At 32.6% G+C, this 15,823-nt stretch overlaps 2 protein-coding genes across 5 annotated transcripts; one reads left to right on the top strand and one right to left on the bottom strand.

Annotated features, from left to right (window-relative positions):
• Positions 1-63: 63 nt before the first annotated feature.
• On the top strand, positions 64-3,692 carry LOC136350809 (sepiapterin reductase-like). Its single transcript, XM_066302883.1, has 3 exons — positions 64-204; positions 1,657-1,896; positions 2,218-3,692. Exon 3 carries the CDS (start codon positions 2,240-2,242, stop codon positions 3,038-3,040), a length of 801 nt encoding a protein of 266 aa, XP_066158980.1. The 5' UTR covers positions 64-204; positions 1,657-1,896; positions 2,218-2,239; the 3' UTR covers positions 3,041-3,692.
• Positions 3,693-5,152: 1,460 nt separating this feature from the next.
• On the bottom strand, positions 5,153-15,522 carry LOC136350808 (tubulin monoglutamylase TTLL4-like). Of its 4 annotated transcripts, XM_066302880.1 has the most exons (16): positions 15,433-15,522; positions 15,285-15,351; positions 13,895-14,222; positions 12,487-13,275; positions 10,533-10,672; positions 9,845-10,057; positions 9,545-9,713; positions 9,377-9,485; positions 9,116-9,323; positions 8,932-9,058; positions 8,538-8,754; positions 8,214-8,472; positions 7,990-8,163; positions 7,681-7,754; positions 5,669-5,827; positions 5,153-5,394 (listed from the first exon to the last, which is right to left on the bottom strand). In XM_066302880.1, exons 3-15 carry the CDS (start codon positions 14,170-14,172, stop codon positions 5,684-5,686), a joined length of 2,901 nt encoding a protein of 966 aa, XP_066158977.1. In that variant the 5' UTR covers positions 14,173-14,222; positions 15,285-15,351; positions 15,433-15,522; the 3' UTR covers positions 5,153-5,394; positions 5,669-5,683. The 4 variants fall into 4 exon arrangements, with proteins under 4 accessions (XP_066158977.1, XP_066158976.1, XP_066158978.1 ...); XM_066302879.1 differs by lacking the exon at positions 15,433-15,522 and having other exon boundaries at positions 15,285-15,426; XM_066302881.1 differs by lacking the exon at positions 15,433-15,522 and having other exon boundaries at positions 9,860-10,057; positions 15,285-15,426.
• Between the last annotated feature and the right edge of the window lie 301 nt (positions 15,523-15,823).

Here is a 15,823-nt window from a genome sequence, read left to right as displayed (position 1 = left end):
GCATTAGAAATTGTTTTCTGTTTTTCTTGTTTCTGCGGATACGTCATTTGTTATGGACCCATGGAAAAAGTGCCAGTGTTCAAAATCCTCTATTGAAATAAATGAAAAATTTTTAACTGAGTTCGAGGATAACTTTCAGCCTGAAATCACCGATAAGTTGCCGGACCACAAAAAGTATTTAGCGGCTCTTGGTGAGTATTGAGAGTAGGTATCTGACTAATAGCCCCTAAATCACTAACTAAATCAAATAGCACCATTAACCAGGTAGAAGAAGTAGATGTAGCATTGCTTGTTGCAGCTTTATTTCTGTTTTTTAGCAAATGAGTCAGTAACCAATGACTATGAAATCACAGGAATTGATGTTTCATATGCATGTCCATTGTGCTGATGCTTGACACATCCATAGCTTTAAAATGATGCAATTAAGGTGTTAACTCATCATATTCTTGTGTTTAAAAAGTGTGACTGATTTTGGTGGAATCCATGCAACTGATTGCTCCATCCAGTTGTTTTAAATGGTTGACTACCATATTATTTCTTTTCCTTGTCGCTTATTTACATCTAACCAATAGACAGGATAGTCCAGTAAACCCATCCATTAGTGGCATAATATATATAGATAGGTTTTTCAACACAGCCTTGATGACAGTAGAATCACATATGGATTGGTGTTTGAGTTGCATGACTGCACCGCTATGGTTATTTTTTCTCTGTTATACTAGCTATGATTTATGTATCTATACAAATTAAATCAAAAATTTAAGTAATCGTAATTTGTAATAATTTTAATAGTTATTTACTTAATAAATGTCAAAGTAATGCTTTACTATACACTTATTGCAGATGCTTGCATATCAAGGTCATTCCAAAGTCAGCAATTAATCAAACTCAAAGAACAGTTTTGCGTGTGTTAGTTATGATACTTTTCCTATCTCTTACATGTGTATAAGCCTTACTATTTTTTGTAAGTTGAGTGAAATATTAAGGGCACAAACTTTGCACGGACACATGCGCTAGATTTCTACCATATGCATGTCATTGTGAAACATCTTCAAACAATTTGGATACTCACACTTGCTAGTTTGGTTTGCGTGCGGTAAAGCTACTTTACCGTATGAGATATTGTGTTTAGGTAAGCAACACAATGCCAAACCAGCTTTAAGAGTGTAAGTTGAATTGCCAAACCGTATTGCAACATCAGCACCAATATTCGGAGTTGATGTTGAACCCAAATCCAGCGTCGAGTTTATAAATTAGAATTTATATTCAACGAAACATTTATAAGGAATCACATTTCTTGAGGAGTTCCATAGATACTACCCTCTTCTGCGTAAAGGAACTCGCAACTTAAAATATTCATATAAGTAAATTTTTCTGACCATATGCAAAAGCCGGTCGATTTCTTTTATATGAGCGATATCCATTTGTGAGTGAGAGATTCCACCACTCGCCATTTAATATTTTATGTGTTTGTTTATTACGTTGTTCTATTACAAAATTTACCGTTTTGCTACCCGTCATGCCATCTACATCCTGCATTAACGCTTCCATATCACTGATGAATTATTTTCTTGCTTGGTCGTAATAAACAACTTTATCTATATAGGGAAAATTATTTTATAACATCATTTATTTTAATAATTTATTACTTTTCAGAGTCTAGACTACTTAAGCTACAATCCAGGCCTGACATTCTTCAGCAACTAGTTGCAAGGAAAGAACTCTACATGAGACAATTGCTTTCAGAGAATTCAACACGTGATTCAGATCAAATTTCATTAGAGGAACCTGTAGGTGATTCTGCATTGTTACGAACAATTTTGCCCCATAGGCAGGCTCTCAATCAAGGAGAAGTTTTGGAGCTTATTCAACACGACCAATTGTCTAAAGAAGAAGGTAAATTAAAACTATCATTTAAATCATGCATAGTAAATTTACATAAATGGTAAAATCTTATGAGATTGTTATGTTCAAAACAAGGTCATAGCATATCATGTAGATTATGTTGGAAACCTAGTGTCTACATCGAAGAATTTCTAGAAACATCTCTGCAATGATAAACGTTGCTTCTGTGCGAACGGGTTTTACTACTGACTAGAGCAGATATTTTTATTATTATCCCGACGATACTGTATCTATCTTTATAGCGCTAAATAAGCTTGTTTTAATAAGTCTTCTTGCGCATATCCCGGTTAAAATACTGTTTTTTCTTCGCAGGCTATCCTCTAACATATCAGCCATGGCCACTTCAGTTGCTGTTAACTTCTCAAAAAAGTCTCTAATCGTCATCACCGGCGCCTCCAAGGGTATAGGGCAAACTATCGCAGTGGAAATGTCCAAACGCTTAGCCACAAACTCCATTTTTGTTCTGCTCGCTCGTTCTATGGACGGTTTGGAGAAAACTAAGAACTGCATTTTGGAAACTGATAAATCTTTCACAGTTCTAACTTTCGCGATCGACTTGTCCTCCACTGATTTTGATGGCTATACGGAAATGTTTAACGAAGTTCTTACGTCCGTTGATAATGCAAATATCGAGTACGGGTATTTGTTTCATAACGCTGGTCACGTAGGGGACCTAAAACAAGCTTCAGAACTTGTAGATCTGAAAACTTGGAAGAGTTACTATGATTTGAATCTTTTCTCAGCCATTCTTATAAATAACGCATTTTTGCGTAAATTTCAAGACTTATTTACACGAATCGTAATAATAAATGTTACTTCTTTGGCGGGCCGCCAGCCGTTTGCCAATATGTCGATGTACGGGTGTGCAAAAGCTTCCAGGGACATTTTCTTTCGAGTGTTGGCCCTAGAACAGCCCAATTTGACCGTTTTAAACTATTCTCCGGGGCCTGTTTTAACTGATATGTTCAATTCCATTTGCGATTCTGCTCAAAGTCTTGATTTGCGGCGTAGTTTTCAGGAGGTTAGAAATACCTCAGTTCTTAGTGCGTCACAAACCGTGACCAAGCTTCTTAACCTTTTGGAAGAGGGCCAATATAAGAGTGGAGACACTGTGGATTATTTCGATAGAATTTAAGTTTTCTTTAAAGGGTTTTTATGTTTTTGAGGGGATGGGTATAATTAAGAATCTCAATCGCATTTATTAAAGTTCCTTTTTTCATTTATTTACTGGAGCGTTCTTTAATTTCCAGTGGGTTCAGACAAACTCCTATGTGACTGAAGCTAATAGGACAATATACGATATTTGTGTATATAAAATCTTTATTTCCAAAAAAAGCCATCGACTATTTGGTTTTTTTACCATAGGAGAATAATTAATAATTGTTTATGTTACCTTTTGGCTATGAAATGTTTTTCTCAAACAAAATAAAAGCCAAAAATGGACATTCCATCTGAAACTTAGAAAACATGTTTACATTACAAGATAAAGCTGTACAGTATGTAAAGAAGTTCATTTAATTTGATACAAAGGTGATAAGAGAATAATAATGTAGATCAAGTGGGGGAAGACGATGAAAAAGTATAGGAGAATTTTGTTTGTTTGAAGTGATTTATCCCCCTGTTTTTGATACATGGTAGCATCTGATTTTGTTTAATAATAGAAATATAATGTAATGTAAACATAAAATTCATAGTATATACTTATATTTTCACCATGATAACTAGCTTCATGTAATTTGTCAAAAGAGATCATGTTACATAGAATAATATATTATGCTTTACCTGCACTAATTTTTTTTTCAACCACCTGCTGTCCTTCCTAATACGTGTCCGGAACTCTTATAAAACAAGTGTTTGTGCAATATTTTCAATGTATATGATGAAAAATCATATAGAAAGTACGTATCACACTTTAAAATATTTCTTTGTCCAGTTACGAAAACTCGAACACGTGAGATATCATTTTCACAAGAATTAAAAAAATAAAGAAAAAATAACTAAAGTATTTTTTTTTCTGTATTGGTAATTGCAAGTATCGATAAAATAGTGCCAAACTTTACTTGGCACAAGTTCTAGCTTTTGATTCCCCTTAAATTCTTTTTCGTGTTAAATATGCCAAAAGAATTACCTCATACTTTCTCGTTCGTGTTTGCGATAATTGAAACGGCAGATATTTCGCTATTTAAAACAGAAATCAGAATGGAACTTCGGAACTTTGGGACTGACACCAAAATAATTTTCGTCCTGTAGATCTCTAGCATTAATTGAGACGTTATATTTTTATACCAAAAATTTAAACTTAATAACGCATAAAATGTAAAAATTACAGAAATAAGATTGAGATATTTTTTCTCAAATTAAATACCTTGTATCTGGTTGGACTTAAGTAAATCATTTAAACACTCGCCACATGATGTACTGACATGTTATCATTTATCACCCTGTATTTTTTCATAGGTATAACTTATATGGATGTTAAAAATGTTAATAATAATTTGTTTATTTTTAAGATTGATTCAACTAACGATGGGAGATGGTACTCCGCTTCTATTTCTACTGAAACTAGCTTGGGACTGCCGGTACCGTTTACCTCTTTTGATAACGGTTGGTTTCATGGTTCTAGACGTCCGAATGCAACTCGACATAAATGTTCAAATGAGACAAATACCGAGGCCTCGATCTAATCACAGACTTCACAGGGATGTACTACCACTGAACGATATTCAGGAAAACAGAGATAACGCTGAGGACAACTTGAGTGATAGTAAGTGACTTGGCTAGTAAAAGGGTAATTTTTGTAGTTAATTTGCCTTTCAAAATAGACTTAAAGCTTTTAAATTCAAGCTTTTTTAATGTCAAAAGGAAGGAATTGCGTGAAACTCGTTAAATTTATTTCAGGTTCGTGGACGACGTTTGAAGAGCAAGAAGTAATTGAAGATGAATAAAGTTATGAGTTGAATATGTCTTCGCCTTATGTAAACACATCTCGATCTATTATGAAACTTTGACAAATTTGAACAAATTTACTTTTTTCTGAATCGTTAAATCGAAAAGGTTTACCTGTTTTTTAGAGGTAAATAAGTAGTGAATGAAAATCTCATTGTAAGTTTTAAATTATATGTCAGCATTTGTTGCACTCATTGCCATTTTCCATAATTATCTAGGATTGATTGCAGATCTAATATAACCAAAATTGAGAAATTATAGTGGGTTTAACAAAAAATACGTTGTTCTTAATTCAAATAAAATTTATTTATTAAATCATGTTTAAATAATTAAATTAAAGTAAAAAAAGAGTGGAATATCCTTAAGAATGAAACTTAGAATTAATAAATAATACAAATAAATATAGAGTATTTACTACACCATATGTGAAAATAAAACAATAGAATATACGATTCTCGGAAAGTAAAATAACGAGACGTACTTGGCAGTCTACGCTGGCGTTTTTACAAGACATTCACATTATACAGCTTGACGATTATTGATCTAAAACAAAGAATACGTTAAAGATTAAGTGAATAAATAATTTTTGTTTAAATCATTAATGCTTAGTAATATCATAAAGACCTTGAACCTCGACGTTATTATCTTTTTAGGGATACGTCATAATAATATTTATATTCGTTCAGTGATCGAAATTGTTGTCATCAATAATTATTCAACTAGTTAATGGCACATAGTTTACCATGCAGTTGACGTAAAAACTATTGTATCCTATATGACTTAAAGTTTCAAGGAGTAACTATTATTTACAACTTACAATTGTTATATCCCTTCACACCTTAATTTCTTCACATAAAAGCAATTTAGTAGAAATAGAAGCCTCCTTCATAATCTCTTCTAAAGGACGAGTGTGTCCCTCATATGATGGCTGCGGATTCGAAGTCATCGTTTCCCCAGGGGTCATATTCTGACAGCTCTAAAATAAATAAGAAAAGAGATTTTAATATAAAATGTACATATTCAATTGCCCTTGCCATCGATTAAAGAATAGAAAGTACTTTTCCATATTTTTATACAAATAAATAGGTAAAAACGACTTGTTTTCTCTCTATTTTTTAAACAATGTCTGGCACTGCGATACTTTTATCGCTCTATACACGTACAAGTAACTTAAGTCTAAACAACAATCTATACGATATTTATTCTTCTCAGTTTCTAGGCTCTACGATTTTTATATAATCTAGAGCTAAACCTCAATTTATGTTCATTTCGACAGTTTGTTACACAACTTGCTTTCCTAGAAGACCTAGAATTTTATCAAACACTGACAAATCGAAGGCCCGCACTAATAATTTTTATTAAAGATGTGTTAATATTTTGAAAACTAATAAATTTAGACAGTACCAATTTTGTACGAACTCAAGGTAGTATTTACGATAGATATGTCTCCTTTAAAGCACAATGTTGATGTTCACCTCCGGTATAACGATGTCGATCTGATATCTAATGCCTCTAATTCTAATGTTGATTAAGGGCCAGTTTACTAATTTACAAATATGTGAACTGTTAGCTACAATTATATTTAAGGAGCTCCCTACCATAGTAAACGGGTCTTTAATCCCCACTTTGCATTTTTTGTCCAAAATCACACATCTAATTTCTATGAGTCTTCTAATTTCTAAAATGTCACAATTAAAAAAAACACATGGTTGGCTAGGTTGTAAACGTTAACTGGTTGATTGCATCGCTAGGCTCTAACAATATATTCAATTAATTAAACACATAACTAAATTACATACTACTGGCACAGGGTGTTCAAAAATTACACGATCTTTGTTAACATCATCTAACAAGTTTCTGCTTTCTATAATATTGTTGTTTATAGTCCTATTTGTCAATGAGAAACTTTCAACTTTGCTTTCATTTCATTACGTGGCGTGATTGAGATATTTTGGCACGACGAAAACTAGAAAACTATTCTATTAACAAACTGACGTCGATTTTGAGAGATAGTTCCCACTTACTGCGACATTGAGAGCACAGAGAATGCAGCGCTGCCATAATGGAATTTCTGGCCTTGATTTGACCCCAATAATATTACATTAACGAAAATAAAAAATTTCCTTATAAACTATGTAAGTGTGTGGTTACTAAGTGTTTTTGTTTTATCAAAAAGTAAAACGAATTTGGACGCAAATGGAGAATAAAAAGCATTAACCTAAGTTGAAAATGGACTATCCATCTATCAGTCTTACCAATGAGAAACCAATATTTGGTGTAAACGCATAATTAACATTGGCAGCGTCTATTCAGTTTTGATTTTGTGCTTTTATTGTCTCCATACCGGATGTCCACCTGACACTCCCACAGAGTCGTATGAATCTATATAATAGTAAAAGTGTATTTCCGTATTTTACATTCGATTACAAAGAGTTATATAAGGCTTTGGCCCGTTAATTCTAAAATGAGTTAAGAGGTTTCATTGCGTCATCGTTCATTATTTTTTTGGAAAAAAAACCTATTACTTAATTTACGAATTAAATCCCTTGAATCAATTTATGCCAAACCCGCAGTAGACAGGATAAACAAATTAGTTGGACTTCGCGGGATTGTCAAATGGACACCTTGCAACGGCTGTATATTAAAAAAATCTTCTGTTGTAAATGAAATGCATAATTTCAAATGATAACTGACTATTTCTACAAAAAACTTTTTTTTAATCTGTAATTACCTACTCCGGTTTTCCTTATGATATAAACAAAGCCTATTTCAAAATAAGCAAGATTTTGAAATGGTATAGACTACTGTAATAAGACGTAGATTACCTACCTTATTTACCGTGCTGTGATGAGCTACCTTTAAGTGTAGCTTTTTGGCACATAAGGATTGAAGTAAGGCGATACCTGCAAAAAATATACTAGTGAAAATTCGCTGTAACTTTTTTAATTATCACTTCTTATTCATATTGGTTCTGGTTCAGAGTAACCATGTTCATAGCTAAAATAGTTATATTTCCGCAATTTTACATTACAAAAGAATAAAAAAACTCAAGACTTATTGGTAAACGTATTGTAAAAATAAATGAAATGACAAATCTCAAAAAAGTTACCATAAATGGTTAGTGCTTGCTAATCTTACCGTCTTCTCGTTTAGAAGAATACTTCGTTTCCCACGCATCAAATAATCGATTGTAATACCGTGCTTCCATAAATTCCATATACTTATATGTATGCGCAGTCGGAAATATCCTCTCAAATCTTCCTTTCACCACATACTCATCTTCTGCTCTTAACAAATGTCGAATGTCATCACCTAAGTAAATTCGCAAAAAAATAAACAAGAAAATAATACTATCCCCTTACCTGTTAAATTATACAGAATATCATCTAAGTAATCCTCTCTACTTTCAAACAGTTCGAAGTTCGAGTGCTTGCCTCTTTCTTTCTTCGTGAGAGCAGTGGTATAGAGCCGATTGTCGAAACACTGCGGGGCGTTTTTTACATTCTGTGACAAACGTAAAGGAAAATGGAACTGCGCTAAATCGAACAAGGTCTGTACTAAGGGACCTTTTACGTAGGCATCAAGAGGCGAGGAACTATGAAGGCTTGGTGAAATATTAACCTAAAAGATAACATAAGTTTTATATAGACTTCTTATCGTAGATAAAAATTAAACCAAAATCTTACCTCCAGTAACCATGGTTTTAAATGCTCGTCTAAGAGAACGTCCACACCAAACAATTCGTAACAATTATAATAACTATTCATATTCTCCTCACAGAGAGGCGTTATTAAGGCTTCAGATGATATTATTGTCTTTATCACTAGTTGTTGCAAATTTTTCCAAAGGACTTTCGTATCGACGCCTTGTATGTGCAGATACTCCATTAGTTTCGTAAGGGTCCTAGAACAATAACTTTATATTGTAATTTGGCAGTTTGATTCATTGATTATTTCTTTTTGTGTTAAATATTAAATGCTCTTTATATAAACTCAAAATAATCTAAAATGAAAATGTCTCTGTAGTCGTCGAAAACAATAAACTTACGAAAAGAAAAACTTTTAAGGCCTGAATACCCACCATTTATGTCCCTGGCACGAATTCGCATCTTCATTGGCAGTGTACTGACTGGACAACTTATTGATACTATAGTTGGTTAAATGCATATATCGATCTTTGAGATCTTTAACGTCATCGCTATATTTGGCTGAAACAAGAAAAAATACCTGGAAACACATCTTAACAATTAAAAAACATAACTCACCACTTGCAAATCTCGCTAATCCTTCCGGATACAAGTAGATTCTAAGAGGGTGAAAACTAGTAACTAATACATACAGCCTCAAATCGAATTTGCTCCCATTTATGAGGTAGGGGTTATGAATATATTTTTGACACACTAAGGACGTTTTTTTAGGCAATTGAGACCATTTGTTTATCACTTTGATTCCTACACCTCTTGCCGAAGCAGGCTAAAATGCGAATTATCAAATCCATATATGAAAATTTTCTAGCAAGAGTTTACCGGCTTGATAATCCACATTTCTTTACCCCCGTTGATTTTGAAATCCCAGGTTTGCTTCAGAATTTTCAATTCTTGAGGTAGTACGTAAGTATGAGGTAGAAAACCAAACCTAATAAATTGGTTGTTAAGAAGATTTGATTCCCACAATCTTGCGTAAAATATTCTCACTCTTTCAGTCCATATTTAGAAATCATCTTTTGGAAATTGCGCCACAACCTATCTTTTCTGCCCAACTGGAATGTGCCAGGAAAGTGATTCAGCTTTTGGGCGTCCTTTAACGTTTTAAACATGGGAGATTTCATATGCTTGCCCCACGTACCTAACCACTGATTTGATTCTAAAACACAGATTTGAATAATTCATTAGAGGTACTGATGCAATGTTTGTAAAGATTGAGGCACAATGAGGAAGGGAGGAGGCCTATGATATGGTAAAACGGGATTGCTAAGGGTGAAATGGGGAACACACCTCTACTAAACTCACTTCTAACCAAGGCAAAGCCGGAATTCGACAAAGTTTTGCGAACTATAATAGGCGTAATTGTGCTAAGTTTCCATTTGAAATACTTTTTTCCATTAGGTAATTTATAGGCGTTCTCCAAGTCGTGAGGGCGGAATTTTACGTACGGGGGAATGTTTGGAAACAGACTTGAACGAACTGGCCAACTAGTACATTCCAATCCTGAAATAAAAAAAAAGGAATGTCAATACCACTAAAAAGATGTCTAGCTAAGTTTGAGAATACAACTGCATGTCTAAGTTTAAATTTCAAATATTTTTCAGATCCACGAATAAGAAATATATATGTAAGCTAATCTCTAAAATCTAGTATAGACAGTGGCGTGTTTAAGATTTGTTGGTCTGCTAAAGTATACTATATGAAAGAGTTAAAGGTAGGCAAAAGTGAAAAACAAACAAAGATATATGTCATTTTGCAGATGATTTTTAAAAGTGCATACATATACCGATCAATAAAAGTACCTGTAAGGTATCTCGGAAATGAAAATCTTATGGCCTGAAATTTTCTAGGTTTGCTAAGGTTTTTTAAGCCTAAATTGAATAATTCTTTAAGTATTTAATGTATTTTTTAAATTAAATTTTTAGATTCATCAATCTAGATGCGAAAAAATATATGAATAAAAATGTGTCAAACTTACCAGAAGAATCGACATTCACAGACACACGACTACTCGACGAGTCTTTAGAAGATTCATCGGTAGAAATTGGATCGCTACTTGAAATGCTTTGTGAATCTTCTTCTGCAATGTTATCCTCGACGCTATCACTCTCAGATTCACTAAAATGTAAAAAAATATCCCTACAGTAATTTGTATATTCTAAAATATATCAGTCTATTACAATTGTGAAATATAGAAGAGCACAGATAACAAAACAGTAATAATTAATTTGAATTGCCTATCTAATCCATAACTGCTAGTTTAGGAGCAAAGTAGTCCAAAAATTTATGAAAGAAATGTGCAACAGACAGTAAGTAAGTCATTTTCGTACGTCTTAGATACAATTTTTTTCTTCTTTCTTTTCCAATTTTAGGTTTATACCTTTACTAACCAAACCCACTTATTAGATCATAAAACTATGATTTCAAACACAGTTATTGTCAAAATCTAATGGAAAATTATTTAACTTAATTTGAATAAAGATATCAACTTAGCGAATAAATCTTACTCAGAATAATACTCCTTAAGGAGACAACCATCAGGTTTCCACTTCATATTGCCACTGTACACATACAGTACACAAAAACAATACCGTAGAGTGAAGGGGTCTACAATATTTGCTTTGCTGCAACACAACAAAGGGCACGTGCATGTATAAAATACGCAATTAAAAGGAGATCCACACAAAATGTGTAGAAGCGGACTACAACTCGCCAACAAAACCAAGGCGAATATGACCCTGTTGTTGTAAAAGGGATATGAGACATACGCTTTATTTTCCTCCTCCTTACAAAACACTTTTATATTAATGGCCAGAATTAAACCTCAATCTAAAAATACGCAAGGTAAACTTATCATGGAATGTTGGAATTTTTAATAAAATGTGGTGTCATGCGACCAATGTTTTCGAAGAAAAGTAAAGAATTCCAATACCCAACATTCTGTTCAAATACGGATCCAATGGAAAATATCCATTCCGTTTTTAAAATTTATGGCGCTTTTCTCAAACTTAAAATTCTTGGCTTAAATTAGTCATTTTTACGTCTTTCCTAATAGCTGGAAAACAGATGTTTCAAAAGTGATTCAAGATCATAGTTTTAAAATAGCTTACTTCGGGTTTGGAGTGAGTCTGGATTTGGTAATTGGGAATGCCATTACTCCACTGACAGCTTGAGTGTGAGGTATTAACAAAAAACGTGCAAACACGATACACAGTAACAGTGGCGTAACGCGTAGTACGAAATCAAAGTTTCCATGAATGAAAAGTAATTTGGGAAGTCGTGGGCAAAATGCATACACACAGTTTTCTTTTATTTAAACGAACGGGAACAAAATTGGGCAATTTAATTTGGAAATATCTCAATCTATGAGTAATATGTTTCATGTTACGGCTAATCTATTTTAAGAATGGAGATGTGAAAATACAATATTACTAATTGAAGGAAACTATCTCATTCACATAATTAGTATAAGATAGATGATCTAAAATTGTGTAACCTTTTATCTTATAAACTAGGCTATTTAGGAGAAATGTAAAAAATATCTATCTGATATATTTAAAAATTTAATGGATGGCTGTAAATACCAGAATGTGATATTAAAAATATAAGTAGGTACACACTTCATCTTGCAGGGGAGATAAAGTAGTAATAAGGTTGCAAAATTGTTTTAACTTTATTTCTTTAAATAAAATTTGGACATTATAATTCCGAAATCGTAAAATTTCAGTATATCTTCGGAAATTATAGGCTTGATCTGTGCTTCTATAAGTTGAATATATTTACAATTGCATTTCCTCCCGTCGTAACAGCCTTCACAATCCGTTTGAACATGTTCATTTTAAAACTTCTCACTTTAAAAATACTACAGATAAATATTCTAGTAAAACAAAGGATGTTCCTACAAACTGCAACAATCGTACAAATTGACTTACCTTACGGAACTATTAATAATAATAATATTCTCCAATCTAGACTTTCCTCTTTGTGTCTTTCCAATATTAATTTTTCTAGTTTTTAACGATATTTTACAATTAGAATGTTTTGCTCCCTCTGAAGGTGACACTTTTTCTTCCAGCTTATGTTTTGGTTCCGTTGTGGTCGTTATACAACTTTCCCTTAAAATGTTTCCTTTTGCTGAATCCAAATTCTGTACATTTACGTCTTGATTAGAACGTAGAGTATAAGAAGAATTATGTAGAAATTTCAGTTTTTCTCTTAGGTAGTCTACTTCCTTAGAATAATTTTCTCTATCTATTTGTCTATTGAAATAAGTTTCGGTATTGTAGCATAAAGGCGCCTGGCTATCAGCATTTTGACTTTTAAAATCCACTAGTTGGCAATATTCCCTGCAGCTTGAGGTATTTGAGCGTGACCCTATGGAATAACCGTTTGAGCTCTCAAACTCTAGACCATCTATGATTCTCGATTTTGGGACATGGTAGCCATTTGACTTTATATACGATAACATGGCAGGTTCTAAGGTAGTTGCTTCAATCTTACTCATATTTTTTACATTTTCTAGGAGTTTCGTTCTTGGATCTATAGCCCTTACATGTTCGAAAGGCCCTCTCAAATCAAACGAATTGGATGTTGGACAAAAATCATTCTGTTTGAAAGGCTTTAAACAATCAATGTCATCTTGAAGAATTGATAAATTTGATGGAATTTGACAGTTATCATTGTTGGCAATGTATGATGTTGGCAATTCCACAAGATTGGATCTGGAATAAAAAATTAAATTGATTACGCCGCTTTCACGCGGCACGAGAGAATTCTCACACAAAGTCACAGAACTTAAGAAAACTTGCGCAAAGTAAATTTTCTCATATTACATCTGGCAAAAAAAAACGAGATGAATCACGAATTTTATGAGAAAAATAATTTTTAAAAATGAAACTAAAAAATTAAAATGGCCCTGACTGCCAGGTTTTTTATGATATTAGTCATAGGGTATTTTTCTCAAGCAAACATATTTTTTTCAATGCAGCCTGCATGGAACTTGTTTAAATTGTGATAACAAATTTTTTTATAATGAATAATTTTAAATCCATACTGAAATTGCACTTTCTACAACACAAACAGTTAATTCTGTTTTATGTTTAATTTTATTCTTATGATGTAAAAAAGCATAACTGAGTTTTGCGGAGTATTTGAATTATCCAATGAGGCCATTGGGTGCTTCCAGTGTTCATTTGTTAATCTAATGGTGACAGTTATGTATAATTGTTATGATTTTGACATTTTCAAACAAAATAGGAAGTTGTTATAATTATATCATATATCACTCAATTTCAATTCAGTTTCTTGCTAGATACATATTATAGTTCTTCAAAATCTTACCTTATTCGACAACAATCATATTTAGTTTCATGCCATCCCTTGGAATCAAACTCCAATTCCATATTTTCATATTCAATACATTTATCATACTTTTTTGGAGTTAGAGACTTCATTTCTCTACATTTTCGCTTGCAGCATTCATTTGTTTCACTCTTGGATCTTCGTCGAGGTGACTGTTTATCACATATTGCACAATATGAATAAGAATATTTGCAATACTTTTCCTTGGTTTCTGTATTTGTGTGGTGAGGAAGACCAATGTTGCTGTAGTCACCCATTCCAATCTAATATGGGAAACAAGCTACTATCTCAGTCTAGTTATCATTACCTGAAAGAGGAAGGGAGAAATCACTTAATTACAGCAACTAAATATACAGGACATACAAGTTATTCATTAAAGTTAAATATCTTAGAAATTATTAACACTTGTGGTGGGATTTGTGGATTAGAACAATGAGTTGAATCATTTGATAATTTATTAGTTGACATTCTGTTTATTGTGCATAAACTTAATCAGAACTTGAAGTTGAGGGTACCCAATTATCATAGCAGTTTTAAACTTTTGAAAATAAAATACATACTCTTTCTTACACATGCTTATAAATCATATCACTAATAGTGCTGATCAACATGAAATGACTCCTATTTGGAAATTTTGAGAATTATCAGATATTGATTTATCCAGCTAAAATTTTGCAATCACTGTAATAGTTTTACTGGCTATTATCATTCAAACTCTCATTTTGAATAAGGTACTGCATACTCTATGCCTATAACCATTTCAGAAAGGAAAAATTATATATGCAGTATTCTGTTAAGTTCATTATTGACACTCATTTCTATTGAAAAATATTGCCACTATGCTGCAAGGACTGGTAAATAAAATATAGAGATCTTTGTGTGGATGTTTTTTTTTATTATTTGTAAGGGGAATTACTGCAAGCTAAATATGAGCAAGAAGTTCCTTTCCTAAGAGTTAGTACGTAGTTAAATATATACATAAACAAATTCCTTTCTTTTTTTTGTTCAAATTTCATGACCCTGTGCATGTCATAATGAACATATCAAAATTCAACAATCACGCATAAAAAGCTTTTTTCTTAAATAAAAAATAAATTTCAGGGCTAAAAGGGTTAAGCCGGGAAATCGGTTTGACTAAATCCTAAAAATTGCTAACTATAGCATCTCTAGTTTCAATCATTATAAGTATAAAATATCAAGATAATAAACCATCATGCTAAAACAGCTAATGTTTGTGATAAAATGGACATGGAGAAGCGCCATTAGAGGACCTAACTATGTATTTAAAAAATTAAGTGGCTTGGGCTTGGGAATATCTACCTTACACCTACTTATAGTACAGTGCTGAATGGAGTTTAAGTACACTTACAATTTATGTTTTAATTTCTATTAACAATCTTTCCTGAGTCATAAATAATGTCCAAAGTATTGAAGAGCTGCAAAAGACAAAAACGGAAAATTTAGAACCGTATTTACTGGTTTTTCCAAAGAAGATTTTGTAATAATAATCATCTTACCGCCACAACTCCCATAAAACTTTGAGACACACACGGTTTTCTGTAATCGTCGCCGCATGCGTATTTTCGTTTTCGACCTTTGAGTCAGTGTCACTGTCAACCTTAATCTGACGTTTCGTTCAAATACCAAGCATTTTTCAATAATATTAATATTTAGAGTAGTTAGAGTAGTTTATTGTAAAGAAGCTTAGCACCCATTTACTCTTAAACGTATTTCGCTTTTCTTATTTTACTAAAGGTTGTCCCAAAGCTAGTATACCGTATGAGAACAGAAAAATTTGCACTCCAAACAAGATAACATTATAAATTTTTTTATAGGACTTGCCTTATGTAGTCAAATTTTCAGAACAAAATTTAAAAATGCTTAATATTTAACTGTCATATTTTTATT

Source organism: Euwallacea fornicatus, chromosome 4 (genome assembly GCF_040115645.1).
Source record: "Euwallacea fornicatus isolate EFF26 chromosome 4, ASM4011564v1, whole genome shotgun sequence".
In the NCBI taxonomy this organism is placed as follows: Eukaryota; Metazoa; Arthropoda; class Insecta; order Coleoptera; family Curculionidae; genus Euwallacea; species Euwallacea fornicatus.
The sequence above is the reverse complement of the archived record's forward strand: the minus strand, read 5'-3'. Positions and strand labels throughout refer to the sequence as shown.